This window comes from Callionymus lyra, chromosome 10 (assembly GCF_982586985.1).
Source record: "Callionymus lyra chromosome 10, fCalLyr1.hap1.1, whole genome shotgun sequence".
NCBI classification, from domain to species: Eukaryota; Metazoa; Chordata; class Actinopteri; order Syngnathiformes; family Callionymidae; genus Callionymus; species Callionymus lyra.
In genome coordinates this window covers 3,422,501-3,440,000 of record NC_141827.1, presented here as the reverse complement: position 1 = coordinate 3,440,000, position 17,500 = coordinate 3,422,501, and the positions used below count along the sequence as shown (strand labels likewise).

The window sequence follows — 17,500 nt, the reverse complement described above, 5'->3', positions numbered from 1 at the left end:
CTCACTCTTCAATAAAACACGTGCACTCTCTCACAGCTCACTCTTCAATAACACACATGCACTCTCTTACAGCTCACTCTTTAATAACACATGTGCACTCTCTCACAGCTCACTCTTCAATAAAACACGTGCACTCTCTCACAGCTCACTCTTCAATAACACACATGCACTCTCTCACAGCTCACTCTTCAATAACACACGTGCACTCTCTCACAGCTCACTCTTCAATAACACACGTGCACTCTCTCACAGCTCACTCTTCAATAACACACGTGCACTCTCTCACAGCTCACTCGTTAATAACACACGTGCAGTCTCTCACAGCTCATTCTTCAATAACACACGTGCACTCTCTCACAGCTCACTCTTCAATAACACACGTGCACTCTCTCACAGCTCACTCTTTAATAACACACGTGCACTCTCTCACAGCTCACTCGTTAATAACACGTGCACTCTCTCACAGCTCACTCTTCAATAACACACGTGCACTCTCTCACAGCTCACTCATTAATAACACACGTGCACTCTCTCACAGCTCACTCTTCAATAACACACGTGCACTCTCTCACAGCTCACTCGTTAATAACACACGTGCACTCTCTCACAGCTCACTCTTCAATAAAACACGTGCACTCTCTCACAGCTCACTCTTCAATAACACACGTGCACTCTCTCACAGCTCACTCTTCAATAACACACATGCACTCTCTCACAGCTCACTCTTCAATAACACACATGCACTCTCTCACAACTCACTCTTTAATAACACACGTGCACTCTCTCACAGCTCACTCTTCAATAACACACGTGCACTCTCTCACAGCTCACTCTTCAATAACACACGTGCACTCTCTCACAGCTTTCTCTTCAACAACACACGTGCACTCTCTCACAGCTCACTCTTTAATAACACACATGCACTCTCTCACAGCTCACTCTTTAATAACACATGTGCACTCTCTCACAGCTCACTCTTCAATAACACACGTGCACTCTCTCACAGCTCACTCTTCAATAACACACATGCACTCTCTCACAGCTCACTCTTCAATAACACACGTGCACTCTCTCACAGCTCACTCTTCAATAACACACATGCACTCTCTCACAGCTCACTCTTCAATAACACAAGTGCACTCTCTCACAGCTCACTCTTTAATAACACACGTGCACTCTCTCACAGCTCACTCTTCAATAACACACGTGCACTCTCTCACAGCTCACTCTTCAATAACACACATGCACTCTCTCACAGCTCACTCTTTAATAACACACGTGCACTCTCTCACAGCTCACTCTTCAATAACACACGTGCACTCTCTCACAGCTCACTCTTCAATAACACACGTGCACTCTCTCACAGCTCACTCTTCAATAACACACGTGCACTCTCTCACAGCTTACTCTTCAACAACACACGTGCACTCTCTCACAGCTCACTCTTTAATAACACACATGCACTCTCTCACAGCTCACTCTTTAATAACACATGTGCACTCTCTCACAGCTCACTCTTCAATAACACACGTGCACTCTCTCACAGCTCACTCTTCAATAACACACATGCACTCTCTCACAGCTCACTCTTTAATAACACACGTGCACTCTCTCACAGCTCACTCTTCAATAACACACATGCACTCTCTCACAGCTCACTCTTCAATAACACACATGCACTCTCTCACAGCTCACTCTTCAATAACACAAGTGCACTCTCTCACAGCTCACTCTTTAATAACACACGTGCACTCTCTCACAGCTCACTCTTCAATAACACACGTGCACTCTCTCACAGCTCACTCTTCAATAACACACGTGCACTCTCTCACAGCTCACTCTTCAATAACACACGTGCACTCTCTCACAGCTCACTCTCCAATAACACACGTGCACTCTCTCACAGCTCACTCTTTAATAACACACATGCACTCACTCTTCAATAAAACACGTGCACTCTCTCACAGCTCACTCTTTAATAAAACACTCTACCACCTGCTGAGCTCTGAATGTTTGTGGTTCGAGCTCCTCTTGAACGTAAACATTTCTCTGTCATTAAATATTATACGTGTATTATTTTCAAAAAGTCAGGCGTGTCTCAGTGAAACTAAACATTGAGTCGAACATCACGTCTGTGTGACGCCAACATATAAATAGAGACGAAGGATTAAGAGACGAAGACGTCAGTCGTGTCACGACGAAGATCACAAAGTCATGTTGTCGTCAAAATACACACTTTGGATTAACATTAGTTGAGATGCAGGAAACCAGAGCCAGAAGAAAAACATCTCATTATGTTGTGATGAGACGACATGAGATGATTCTTCTTTGACATCATTGTTTCTCTTCATTATTACCTCATTAAAACTGCTTCAAATGGTTCAATTCATAATTCAATAAAAACATGAAAACATATTTTTCACTGACAATTCAACTATTTATCAATTTAAAAAGAAATTATGATTTTAAAATGACCTAATGTGAAAACTCTCGTGACTCATACACGTGTTGTAAATGTTAAAGTCAACATGCAGTAGTTCGTTCATCATGACGTTGATCCGTTTTAAGTTATTACTTAATAAAGTTCTCGTCTGAAATCTCACCAAACGAGATTATGTTTAAATGATACATTGTGACATCACTCTGGCGCAGGTGTCTCTAGAAGATCTACATCAGTTAAGAACCTACATGTTAATGAATAAATATTTATGTAAACATGGTGAGAGTTACTTCTGCCTTTAGGTGTTTTTCTAATGTGTACATTAAGCAGCAAACCTTAGTTTTATTATTCGTTTAATGTATAGAACGGGAGTTTTTGGGGTGAGTTTGAAATTTATTTGAGTCCTTGAATGCAACTCGTGTTTTTGTGACCAATCAGAGCAGAGTGGGCGTGGTTTCTTGGACGAGATTTCTGCTGTGTCTCAAATCGCATACTTCTCTTAGTATACTAGAAGTTAGTATCATCAGGATAGTGTACGTACTAACTAGTAACTAATCCTCCACAGATAGTATGTCTCAAACATACTTCTCTTAGTATACTAGAAGTTAGTATGCATCAGGATAGTGTACGTACTAACTAGTAACTAATCCTCCACAGATAGTATGTCTCAAATCAAACTCTGCTGCTACACACTAACAGGAAATGACGCGACAGCTTCTTCTTCTACTTCTATTTAACAATGATTGTAAACAGCTGTTTGAACACTATCGCCACCTGCTGGCAGCACTTTTGCAAGTTTGGAAAAGAAATAAAGAAAAAATATGAGAAATGAAATATTCGCGAGATATTTAAGCTGATATCAGCAGCGAAGACGTGTTTATCCTTCTACTGCTGCTGAAAATACACCTGTAAGTATACAGTATGTATGTGTATATATATATATATATATATATATATATATATATATATATATCATATATATATATATATATATATATATATATATATATGACGTAACTTCCGTTTAAAACGTCACTAAGATGGAGTCGTTTAGTGTAGAAAGTGTCCATCGATCCATACTCAGTTTTGTGGGCGTTTTAGTGTCAATCTAGTGTGTATGGATCACTACATTTACATACTAAGAATTGAGACGCACTTACGCACTAAAAATAACCAATAAATGAAACTAACTTTGAGTACACAAGTATGCGATTTGAGACACAGCATTCTTCAGCTGAAATGGAGCATTTTAAGTGGGCGGAGCTTAAGCGTATTTTCTAATATAAATATCTTTATTAAATGAGAGTTTTGTGCAAAAAGAAACTGATGAGTATAATAGAGTATAATAGAGTATAATAGAGGTCCTTGAACAATTTAAGACACACTTAAATCAGCGCATTAGATGAACTCCAGATATAATTGTTAAATTGTGAAATCCTCGAAAAACAAAGAACATTTAGTTGAAGTATATTTGAATGATAGCATTATTTGAGCTCGTCTTGTGACTCAGTGAGAAGGTTTGGAAGGATTTACTTATAAAAGAAAAGATAGAAAAAAATATTTATTAAATTTTAATTTTAATTTAAATTTAAATTGAATTAAAACAGATTTACAACTAAATGAACAGGTAATTACGTCAAATGAAACCATCATAGGTGTTTAATCTTTTCAGTGATGTATAAGAAAATATCCTACGCTCTTGAACGCACCGTCGTTTATACGATCGTTCATTGAATCATTTCTTCGAGTCTTTCTTCCATCGTTAAAGTGACGCATTAACGTGTACGAGTGTAAGAACACGACAGGAATAAATCTGCTTCTAAACCAGACCTTGGCATCCGAGTTCTTTTACCACGTCGGGTTTCTATCGTCACAAACTTCTGTTACGACCGAATATTCACTTTTTTTTCTGCAAATGAATTAGCACAAGATTTGCTCATTTGGTGTCGAGACGCTTGAAAGTCTTGTCGTGGTGAAGATGAATATTTTCAGAACAATTAAACTTCAAAAAGCAAAACGTTTTACATAATATTACTGAATATATGAGCTGCTTGGCGAAGGTCTGCGAGCTCTTTTGTATTCAGGAGTTTAAATGTACAAAAGTCAACAACGATTTTGCTACAAAAAGAATAAAAACACAGGTTCGCTGTAGAAGCTGTGGTGTTGAAAAAACACACAGTATAACAGTATTACAGTATTACAGTATTACAGTATTACAGTATTACAGTATTACAGTATTACATACAGTATCCAGTTCTCTTTGATCCATCAACATTTAAGTCCAGTTTTTAATTGGTCGACGTCTCAGATCCTCGTCACAGGTGTCGATGTGAACCAAGTGTGGGAACAAAGTGTCTCTCGCTTCACCTTCAGTTTCCTCTGACGGACGGATCTTGAATCTTGACTCTCGTGCTCGACTTGAACTCCAACACGTTCAGTCGTCGCCGCGGCTTCGTGGCGTCGCTACGGTTCCAGTAATTACTCGTGGAAGTCGTCAACCTCGCCGCGACCTTTTCCCTGAGAGTGTCGTCAGGACCCGCGGCGTGCTTCCTCCACGCCGCCGCAAATTAGACAGGAAGTGGACTTCAGACGACGAGCTGCTTTCACACTTCATTTCCTGTTACTCACACTCATTAGTGACTCACACTCATTAGTGACTCACACTCATTAGTGACTCACACTTATTAGTAACTCACACTTATTAGTGACTCACACTTATTAGCTCGTCCGGAGACGCCACATGTGCGGGAGACACGTCGACGCACAACTTGACTCGTTCGTCTGACGGAAACATCGCTGACACTCAGTTACACAAACAGATACACACACAGATACACCAACAGATACACAAACAGATACACAAACAGATACACAAACAGTTACACACACAGTTACATAAACAGATACACAAACAGATACACAAACAGATACACAAACAGACACACAAACAGTTACACCAACAGATACACAAACAGATACACCAACAGATACACAAACAGATACACAAACAGATACACAAACAGATACACAAACAGTTACACAAACAGATACACAAACAGATACACACACAGATACACAAACAGATACACAAACAGTTACACAAACAGATACACCAACAGATACACAAACAGTTACACAAACAGATACACAAACAGACACACCAACAGATACACCAACAGATACACAAACAGATACGCAAACAGATACACAAACAGATACACAAACAGTTGCACAAACAGATACACAAACAGTTACACACACAGTTACATAAACAGATACACAAACAGATACACAAACAGATACACAAACAGACACACAAACAGACACACCAACAGATACACAAACAGATACACAAACAGATACACCAACAGATACACAAACAGATACACAAACAGACACACACACAGATACGAAAACAGATACACAAACAGTTACACAAACAGATACACAAACAGACACACCAACAGATACACAAACAGATACACAAACAGACACACAAACAGATACACAAACAGATACACAAACAGATACACCAACAGATACACAAACAGATACACAAACAGACACACACACAGATACGAAAACAGATACACAAACAGTTACACAAACAGATACACAAACAGACACACCAACAGATACACAAACAGATACACAAACAGACACACCAACAGATACACAAACAGATACACAAACAGATACACAAACAGATACACAAACAGTTACACAAACAGATACACAAACAGATACACAAACAGACACACAAACAGATACACAAACAGATACACAAACAGATACACAAACAGATACACAAACAGTTACACAAACAGATACACAAACAGATACACAAACAGACACACAAACAGATACACAAACAGATACACAAACAGACACACCAACAGATACACAAACAGATACACAAACAGACACACAAACAGATACGCAAACAGACACACCAACGAGTCTGTCAATCGATGTGTAACCGATTACCAGAGATTTATTATCTCTAACAGTAACACTATAAAAACCTAATCTTCCTAATCCCATCACAACAAAGCCCTCCCAGTCGTTATCAGACAAACACGTATTATTTTAGACCTACTTTGAGTAGGTGCTAAATCACGGCTTACATAACAGATGTATCACGGAACTTAATTTGCAATATTACATTTATTTTTATAAAAACGGCTTTTTATTAAGTGTTTTGAAGGAAATTTTTCTTTAATGGGAAACTTATGATAAACTCATGACTCGCATGAAGTAAATGTTCTTCAAGACGCAGTAACTTCTCATCATGACCATGTTTTACACTTTATTACTTTATAAAGTTGCTCTGAAATCTGGACGAACGAGAGGTTACGAGAGTCCATTATGACATAATAATGGCTTCACTCCTCCTCCAGCTGTAATCACGCTTTGTTTATACAACGAGTCCCTTGGAGGTGGAGACTTCCGGGGTTGATGACGCGCGGTGACAAACCTCCATGCTTGACCAATCACAGCAGAGTGGGTGTGGTTATGGTCATCACAACAACACACACACACTGATGATACAATAGAGTCACACATCACAACAACACACACACACTGATGATACAATAGAGTCACACATCACAACAACACACACACACTGATGATACAATAGAGTCACACATCACAACAACACACACACACTGATGATACAATAGAGTCACACATCACAACAACACACACACACTGATGATACAATAGAGTCACACATCACAACAACACGCACACTGATGATACAATAGAGTCACACATCACAACAACACACACACACTGATGATACAATAGAGTCACACATCACAACAACACACACACATACACACTGATGGCACAATAGAGTCACACATCACAACAACACACACACTGATGATACAATAGAGTCACACATCACAACAACAACACACTGATGATACAATAGAGTCACACATCACAACAACACACACACTGATGACACAATAGAGTCACACATCACAACAACACACACACATACACACTGATGGCACAATAGAGTCACACATCACAACAACACACACACTGATGATACAATAGAGTCACACATCACAACAACACACACACACTGATGATACAATAGAGTCACACATCACAACAACACACACACTGATGATACAATAGAGTCACACATCACAACAACACACACACACTGATGATACAATAGAGTCACACATCACAACAACACACACACACTGATGCTACAATAGAGTCACACATCACAACAACACACACACACTGATGATACAATAGAGTCACACATCACGTCAACACACACACACAGATGATACAATAGAGTCACATATCACAACAACACACACACACTGATGATACATTAGAGTCACACATCACAACAACACACACACACACACACACTGATGATACAATAGAGTCACATATCACAACAACACACACACACTGATGACACAATAGAGTCAAACATCACATCAACACACACACACTGATGATACAATAGAATCACACATCACAACAACACACACACTGATGATAAAATAGAGTCAAACATCACATCAACACACACACACTGATGATACAATAGAATCACACATCACAACAACACACACACTGATGATCCAACAGAGTCACACATCACAACAACACACACACTGATGATCCAACAGAGTCACACATCACAACAACACACACACTGATGATACAATAGAGTCACACATCACAACAACACACACACTGATGATACAATAGAGTCACACATCACAACAACACACACTTTAGTTGAACTTTAATAACTAGAGTATAGTAATATACTAGTTGAACTAAGTAAACATTGAAGTTATTTCTTAAACTCTTGCTAATAAGTTTGTCGAACAACATAATCGTCATATTTTCGACAACAAAGCTGATCCAACATCAAACAGAAAATACAGAAAATGTATTTTGTTTACAGATAAATTGGCTTTTAAATGTGTATCTTAAAAGGAGATAAATTGCAGCATCAGCAGCTGTTTTTCCCACAAAAAGACAGGATAATAAAAGCCATTCACTCAGTACCAGTTGTTTTTTTTCTTGTTAAACACGTAAAAAGAATGAAAATCAATCCACTGGAAACGGCAGTACAACTGGAAAAAAACACTTCTGCAGGAACTAAATCACCTCAGATGTCGAACCTGCTCGGCCGTCATGCGGTTCTGCAATCAGGTCTTCGGGGACCAGGTCTGTCGGTCGGGGACTGAAGGAACCAGGGAAACCAGAGGCTGTGAAAACTGATGCAAGACTGAGAGGAAATAAAAAGTCTCACCTGTGAGGAGAACTTTGTTGACCAGAGTTTCCTTCAGATCTGGATCCAGCAGCTCCTGGTGTCTGGTGTAGAAATGGTAGTTAATTCTCTTTCAGCCACTAAAGTGTTCTTCGTTGAAAACTAAACGATAGTTTTCGTAAAACGATTCATCGAACAGAAAAAAAGTGCGAACCTTCAAAAAGAAGCACATTTTTAACAATATTGTGTGAAACTATTTTTTCATTTTGTAGCAAATATGGTCAAATTAAGGAGCTCAGTGGCAGAAGATTGTTGAACTATTGGTTTATTGTTAGAAAATATTTTTACACTATACTGTATCGATATCTACAGTACTTTATCTATTGTTATCTATTTTTCTGACCTAAGTTTCTTCATTGTTTATCGTTCAATAAAGTGTGTGAAAAAATATACACATAAAATATCGAAAGTATCAAGTACTGGACAATACTACACATATATACTTGTGACTACACTATCACAACACCAGAGTCAAGTACTGGACAATACTACACATATATACTTGTTACTACACTATTACAACACCAGAGTCAAGTACTGGACAATACTTCACATATATACTTGTTACTACACTATCACAACACCAGAGTCAAGTACTGGACATTACTACACATATATACTTGTTACTACACTATTACAACACCAGAGTCAAGTACTGGGCAATACTTCACATATATACTTGTTACTACACTATCACAACACCAGAGTCAAGTACTGGAAAATACTACACATATATACTTGTAACTACACTATCACAACACCAGAGTCAAGTACTGGACAATACTACACATATATACTTGTTACTACACTATCACAACACCAGAGTCAAGTACTGGACAATACTACACATATATACTTGTAACTACACTATCACAACACCAGAGTCAAGTACTGGACAATACTACACATATATACTTGTTACTACACTATCACAACACCAGAGTCAAGTACTGGACAATACTACACATATATACTTGTAACTACACTATCACAACACCAGAGTCAAGTACTGGACAATACTACACACATATAATTGTTACTACACTATCACAACACCAGAGTCAAGTACTGGACAATACTACACATATATACTTGTAACTACACTATCACAACACCAGAGTCAAGTACTGAACAATACTACACATATATACTTGTTACTACACTATCACAACACCAGAGTCAAGTACTGGACAATACTACACATATATACTTGTTACTACACTATCACAACACCAGAGTCAAGTACTGGACAATACTACACATATATATTTGTAACTACACTATCACAACACCAGAGTCAAGTACTGGACAATACTACACATATATAATTGTTACTACACTATCACAACACCAGAGACAAGTACTGGACAATACTACACATATGTACTTGTTACTACACTATCACAACACCAGAGTCAAGTACTGGACAATACTACACATCTATCCTTGTTACTACACTATCACAACACCAGAGTCAAGTACTGGACAATACTACACATATATACTTGTTACTACACTATCACAACACCATAGTCAAGTACTGGACAATACTACACATATATACTTGTTACTACACTATCACAACACCAGAGTCAAGTACTGGACAATACTACACATCTATCCTTGTTACTACACTATCACAACACCAGAGTCAAGTACTGGACAATACTACACATATATACTTGTTACTACACTATCACAACACCAGAGTCAAGTACTGGACAATACTACAAATATATACTTGTTACTACACTATCACAACACCAGAGTCAAGTACTGGACAATACTACACATCTATCCTTGTTACTACACTATCACAACACCAGAGTCAAGTACTGGACACTACTACACATATATACTTGTTACTACACTATCACAACACCAGAGTCAAGTACTGGACAATACTACACATATATACTTGTTACTACACTATCACAACACCAGAGTCAAGTACTGGAAAATACTACACATATATACTTGTTACTACACTATCACAACACCAGAGTCAAGTACTGGACAATACTACACATATATACTTGTTACTACACTATCACAACACCAGAGTCAAGTACTGGACAATACTACACATATATACTTGTTACTACACTATCACAACACCATAGTCAAGTACTCGACAATACTACACATATATACTTGTTACTACACTATCACAACACCAGAGTCAAGTACTGGACAATACTACACATATATACTTGTTACTACACTATCACAACACCATAGTCAAGTACTGGACAATACTACACATATATACTTGTTACTACACTATCACAACACCAGAGTCAAGTACTGGACAATACTACACATATATACTTGTTACTACACTATCACAACACCAGAGTCAAGTACTGGACAATACTACACATATATACTTGTTACTACACTATCACAACACCAGAGTCAAGTACTGGACAATACTACACATCTATCCTTGTTACTACTGTATTGCAATATATCGTACCCTGTATTGTGACACACATCGTATTGTCAGATAATACACGTCTTCATAACTTACCTCCAAACTCTGGTAGAAAACAAAACAAAACAGTTCTACAGCTCAAGATAATAATCAGCAAAACATAAGGATCAGTTGTCGTGTTATAAACATTTCCTGTAAAGTAAATCACATTGAAATACCTTCAAACTTTCTTAGTTGTTTCTTTAATTGAAACAGGAAAAAGAATCTCCTTGGCAGAAGTAATTATAGGATTTAGTGATAAACTGATGAAAGTTAACTCAGTCTGTCATTAGTTAAGTCCAGGGGTGTGAAAGTGATTTAACATTTAGAGAATAACTATCTTATCTCAGTTGAAATCTCAACAGGTGATCGTGGTAGACGAGGTGCTCGGGCTCGATGGAGACCCTGGAGACTCATCAGCTCTGTGGCTTCAGAACCAGAACACCTGAGTCCTCATTAATGTAGCGCCTCGTCCTGTGGTCGCCGTGGCAACTGGTAGGGAGGGGAACAGTCAGTGAAGCGGAGGTCGATGGTTGCTTCGCTCGGGTCGTCTTGATGTTCAGAACTTGTTCTTCTGCCCACATGTCTCGTTGGAACACCAGGTGCATTTCAACAGGTGAACGAACTTTGATCATTATAGAAGATACACTTAAACATGGTAACACTTTGACCGACTGTCCAGAACATCAACTTTTATTTACCTATTATTTATACCTTTAATGTCATTAGTTAGTGTTGGTAGAAAATATTAATATACTTAATCATTGTGATATTTTTCCACAGCACTGTAGCGATTTTTATGTACAACTAACGTGCATGTTACGCCGTTTGTTATTTTTTGTGGTGCAACTAAACTTCTGGCCGCTCGATGGCAGCAGTCATTACCTCCATCCTGGGAGATCCTGACTGAGGACTAGAGGATACAGTGACTCCAGCAGCTTTTAAAGCTGATGTTTGGACATATTTTGGTTTGAAAACAAATGAAAGCAGTTACGACTTCGTCAAGAGTCATGTGGTCTGTAAATACTACAACACCAGAGTCAAGTACTGGACAATACTACACATATATACTTGTTACTACACTATCACAACACCAAAGTCAAGTACTGGACAATACTACACATATATACTTGTTACTACACTATCACAACACCAGAGTCAAGTACTGGACAATACTACACATATATACTTGTTACTACACTATCACAACACCAAAGTCAAGTACTGGACAATACTACACATATATACTTGTTACTACACTATCACAACACCAGAGTCAAGTACTGGACAATACTACACATATATACTTGTTACTACACTATCACGACACCAGAGTCAAGTACTGGACAATACTACACATATATACTTGTTACTACACTATCACAACACCAGAGTCAAGTACTGGACAGTACTACACATATATACTTGTTACTACACTATCACGACACCAGAGTCAAGTACTGGACAGTACTACACATATATACTTGTTACTACACTATTACAACACCAGAGTCAAGTACTGGACAGTACTACACATATATACTTTGTTCCTTCAGTATCACGATACATTACCATGTCTCATCGTTGACCCTGTATCGTGATATCGTATCGCCTTTTGCCAATACCTTTAATAATTGTTCTTGATTTGTTTCTGAAAAAACTAAACAAAAAAACTACCCAAAACTATTTTCTTCACTCTCACTGGTCGCTTCAGAAAAGTATGTGAATCTGCTGCAGAGGACGGGGGTCTACATTTAGAGGAAAGTCAAAATGGTGTCTTTGAGAGTCATAGCCTAAATATTGAATGTGGGAGAATAATAAAAAAAAATGGGGGATGTGGGTCTTCAGATTTGTAGAAGTTTGATACCACAGAAACATATTGTTAGTAACACATTACTCCCACAAAGTGTCTTTGGTTCCTCAACAGCTCAGATGCAGCAGCTCCTCACTTGAACTACCTTCAGTGCAACGTTTTTTTTTGTCTGATTCTCCGTCCACATCCCATTTTTTCTAACCTTTGTGTTTCTGTCTCTACAGCTCTGACAGTCGTCCGTCACTCGCCTGGACACGATGACAGCTCCACCTGGTGCATCATGGGACCCCATCAACTGTGTGACAGATGAAATAAATGAGGACTGAGAGGCGCTCATGGAGACTGACGGTTACATGCCGAGCCCGGCACCCACATACTGGGCAGACCTGGAGGGACACGGACTCCTCGAGGAGCAGATAGAAGAAGGTTTTCCCAGCAGCTCGTCGTCATGGATCCAGCCTTACTCGCTCGGGTTCCAGGTGTCGCTCACCTCCTTCCTCATGCTGGAGCTGGTCCTGGGGTTCAGCAGCAACTTGACTGTACTCGTGCTCTACTGCTCTCAATCCAATCTGGTGGAGTCGGTGAGCAACATGGTCACCGTCAACCTGCACGTTCTGGACGTGGCCGTGTGTGTTCTGTGTTTGCCTCTGACGCTGGTGGTGGTGCTGCTTCCACCCGGTCCCAACCTGGCGCTGCTTTGCAGTTTCCACGAGGCGTGCGTTACGTTCGCCAGCATCGCCACGGCCATCAACATCCTGGTCATCAGCTTGGACCGGTACGACATCTCCATTCGGCCCGCCAACAGAATACTGACCACACGCCGGGCCCTGCTGCTCCTGGTGGCCGTGTGGGTCGCCTCCGCCGCTGTGTTCTTCATCCCGTTCATGGAGGTCCAGCTGTCTAGAAGTGGGGGAGTCGATGAGAGATCCTCACCCTCGGTGGCCATCGGTACCGCTGCGGTGCCGGACTGGTACAACCAAACACTGCTGTGCCTGGGCGGGCGGGGAGACCACATCGCCCCGGTCATGTATTACCACCTCATCCTGCAGGTGCCCATCTTCTTCACCACCGTGGCCGTCATGCTTTTCACATACTCCAAAATCCTGCGAGCTCTGAACATTCGCATCGGGGCACATATGAAGAAGAACCCCAGGTTCAAAGGCCCCTCTTCTAAGGGCCACCTAAAGAAACATAAGAATAAAAAGACTGGACTGAAGGTTCTAAACAAGCAAGCGTCAGAGGGTGAGTTGTGCACTGCAGACGGCAGCAAGCAGCTCAGCCACCCTCCTCTTATACCTTCTCCATCTCCTACGGCCGCCTCCCCTCCTGCGCTGTCTTCGTCCGCCCCGCTGATCACCTCCCACTCAGGCGCCGCCTCGCTCATGCCACCCAGCTTGGGCGTCCATGCCTCGGTCTCCGCCATCATCGCCCTCCGACGAGCCGTGCGGCGACACCGCGATCGCAGAGAGCGCCAACGCCGGGTGTTCAGGATGTCCCTCATCATCATCGCCACGTTCCTGGGCTGCTGGGCGCCCTTGTCCGTCACCAACGTGCTCATCCTGGGCATCGGCCCCAGCGAGGCCCTGGTCAGTGTGCGCCTGTGGTTCTTGGCGCTGGCTTACGGCACCACGGTCTCTCACCCTCTGCTGTACGCTTTTACCAGACAGAAGTTGCGTCGTGCCCTCCGTTCCAAGGTCAAGAAGAGGGTGGTCTCCTTGCTACAAGTAGATCCGTCACCGGGGGCTACCGTCATACACAACTCATGGGTGGAGAACAGGAAAACATGCCGGAAGGTCCGCTTGGAAGCGAGCGATGGGACGGACCGGTGCCTGGCAGAAGCTCTTTAATGGAGACTACACAGTTCCAGAGCTACTCGACTGACCCTGCTACCCACTCGCGGGGCCGTCATAACAGGCAGGGAACTTGGAGGCAACGGTGAACCTACCAGACACTCAACAGTCCGGACCTCTTTCACGGGCCACAGAACAACCTTTAAGGCCGACAGACCGCACTCCTTTCTCACAGAGTTTTTAAAAAATGGCGCGTTTGTTTCTTGCGTTGGAAGTCGTGCCGCGGACTCTTCAGTGACGACACGCTACGACCAATCAGTGGCCGACGCTCGGTCAATGGAACCTTTTTGGTCTCGGCTCGGATCGCTTGGAACCAGAGTGAAGCGGGTACTAAGAATTGTATCAACATACCGCGCTGGTGGAAACACAAACCACGGAGTCGGGTGGATTAGGGCTTAGAAGAGTCGCCGTTAAAGGAGCGTAAGAAGTGGTTGTTGTCAAGACGGGAGGTGGAAACAGAAAAGACACACATTAGTGAGACTGTTGTCGCCTCGTTGAACACAAGCAACAAGAAATGATGCAAACAACTTTGTGAAATATAGTTTCTATATGGACAAGTTTTCAGAAACAGGAGAAGAATGTTGGCAGAGCCTGTTGAAAACTGAGCCTCGTTTCTTTTGGTAAATGATACGATGACAGGACTGAGAACACAAAATGGACATCAATGTATCATTTTATTGCATTTTGTCATTTTCGCACAAGAAGTTCAGTATTAGATGCAGACGCACAACCTTTTTGTTTTTGGTTCATTTCAGCAGCTCTTCAAAATGTATATTTATTTAAATGTATTTAAATTTCAACTGAAATGTTGTGAATCACATGATGTATAATTGAATGTCCTTGTAAATAGAAATTCTGCACATTTTTAGAAAAGAAAAAAAGTTAGATTTTACCTTTTCTTTTTCTTCTTCATATTTTAAAGTAAAATTGTTGCTTCTTATATGAAAATCATTGTTTATGCTCAACCAAACTAATGGTCATACTTTTGGCTATTACAAAGACTCTGTTTCTTTCAGTGATATCACACTGCACACAGCGTTGCTCAAACCCTAGCAGGAGCCAAGGTCTAATGTAATTAAGTTCCCTGATTTAAATCGTTTGCTCTTTTTGTTTTGTACTGTGTTATAAAAAAAGAGTAACATTTTCAACTAAAAAGTTCACTAACATGTTCAGCAAGTCAACAATAAAACTAAAGATTAGAAGAATCCAAAAACTGTAATTAAAAATCTATAATTTTTGATGTAACATTTTTTTAGAACACTATATATCTTCTAAATAAACTGATGAATCTGGACAGACCTTTTTGTTATGATTTATTATTTATTTATAATTTTAGTAAGTATTTATTGGCCCTCAACAATATTTAACTGAATACAAAAATAAGGAAGAGCCTTTACACCAGGTTTTGTTATTTAAAATACGATAAAAATAATAATGAATATGATATTTAGGGTTTATATATATATATATATATATATATTTGGGCTCTTTGTTCCTTGACTTTGGCTTCATGGCCCCTCACAATAGTTTGTGTATAAATGGTGGCCCCTGAAGAAATGTAATTGCCCACAACTGATGGTTGAATGAATCGAGTGACAAAATGAAAAGGTTTATAATAAGAAGAATGTAATTCTGAGGTGAAACTTATGTTTTGTTGGTCATTCGTGACACAAAGAAAGTGTCTTTAAATCCTATTGGCTCCTAAATGATGTATAAATTATAAAAGTAAAGAATGAGCCTTAAAGCACCTCTTGTTTAAAATATTAATACACGAGATAAGAGGCTATTTATTTATTTGCAAGGCTCTGTAAAGCACATCAACAAAACAGATCAATAATAATAAGAATTCATGATGGAAATACATCTTAAAACCCAAAATGGTAGAAATGTTCTTTTGCTGAAAGGAATAAAAAGCTTGCAAACAAAATCAAATCAATGTTCTTGATGTTGTTTCAGTAAAAAGTTTTATATTTTATGAATCAATGAAAATGTCTCACAGAGTATGATTTATGAAACATGTGCTGCTCGATGAATGTCGTTTTTCTAACTGGTGCACGTGAAGCTTAAAGACGTTTATCATGTTGTTTCTTTTATTACAAAACACACGTCGTCTAAAACTCATCGTGTCTTCGATCCACGGGTTGAAGCTTCGCTGATAAATAAAGCTTTACCAGGAATGATTTATGAATCATGTGATTTCCACCGTCACAAGATAAGGAACTGCTGAATGTGATAATGTGATTGTGCAGATAAAAATGTTTATCTTATATTAAAAATGATTTTTTTCTGATCATACTTCGACAGAACTTTTATTTAGTGTCTTTGTACGACTGATACACTTTAATAATGTCAGTTATTGTCTTAATTATGCTGGTTTTGTCTTGTTCTTTTCAGGAATAACTAGTATTTGACATGTGGCTGAAATATTAGTTAAGGAACAAATCAGCTGCTTCCAGGCCTGCAGGCGTCGTTAGATGAACATCAGCAACACAGCCTGAGCTCAGGTGACACAACATGTGACGACGTTCGAACCCACATCACCGTGACTGGACGTCATCAGAAATCACTTGACGGACGTGAAAAAAAACTCGCT

The 17,500-nt window shown here is 39.8% G+C and overlaps 1 protein-coding gene across 1 annotated transcript in view; it reads left to right on the top strand.

The window, feature by feature from the left end:
• The window catches only part of LOC148069926 (G protein-coupled receptor 22-like), a 30,851-nt gene extending 13,651 nt beyond the window's left edge, over positions 1-17,200 (top strand). Inside the window, exon 2 of the mRNA XM_087800484.1 lies at positions 13,282-17,200. Coding sequence (XP_087656610.1) covers positions 13,393-14,904 — 1,512 coding nt within the window. The 5' untranslated portion in view covers positions 13,282-13,392 and the 3' untranslated portion in view covers positions 14,905-17,200. The remainder of the gene's footprint in view (positions 1-13,281) is intronic.
• Positions 17,201-17,500: the final 300 nt, after the last annotated feature.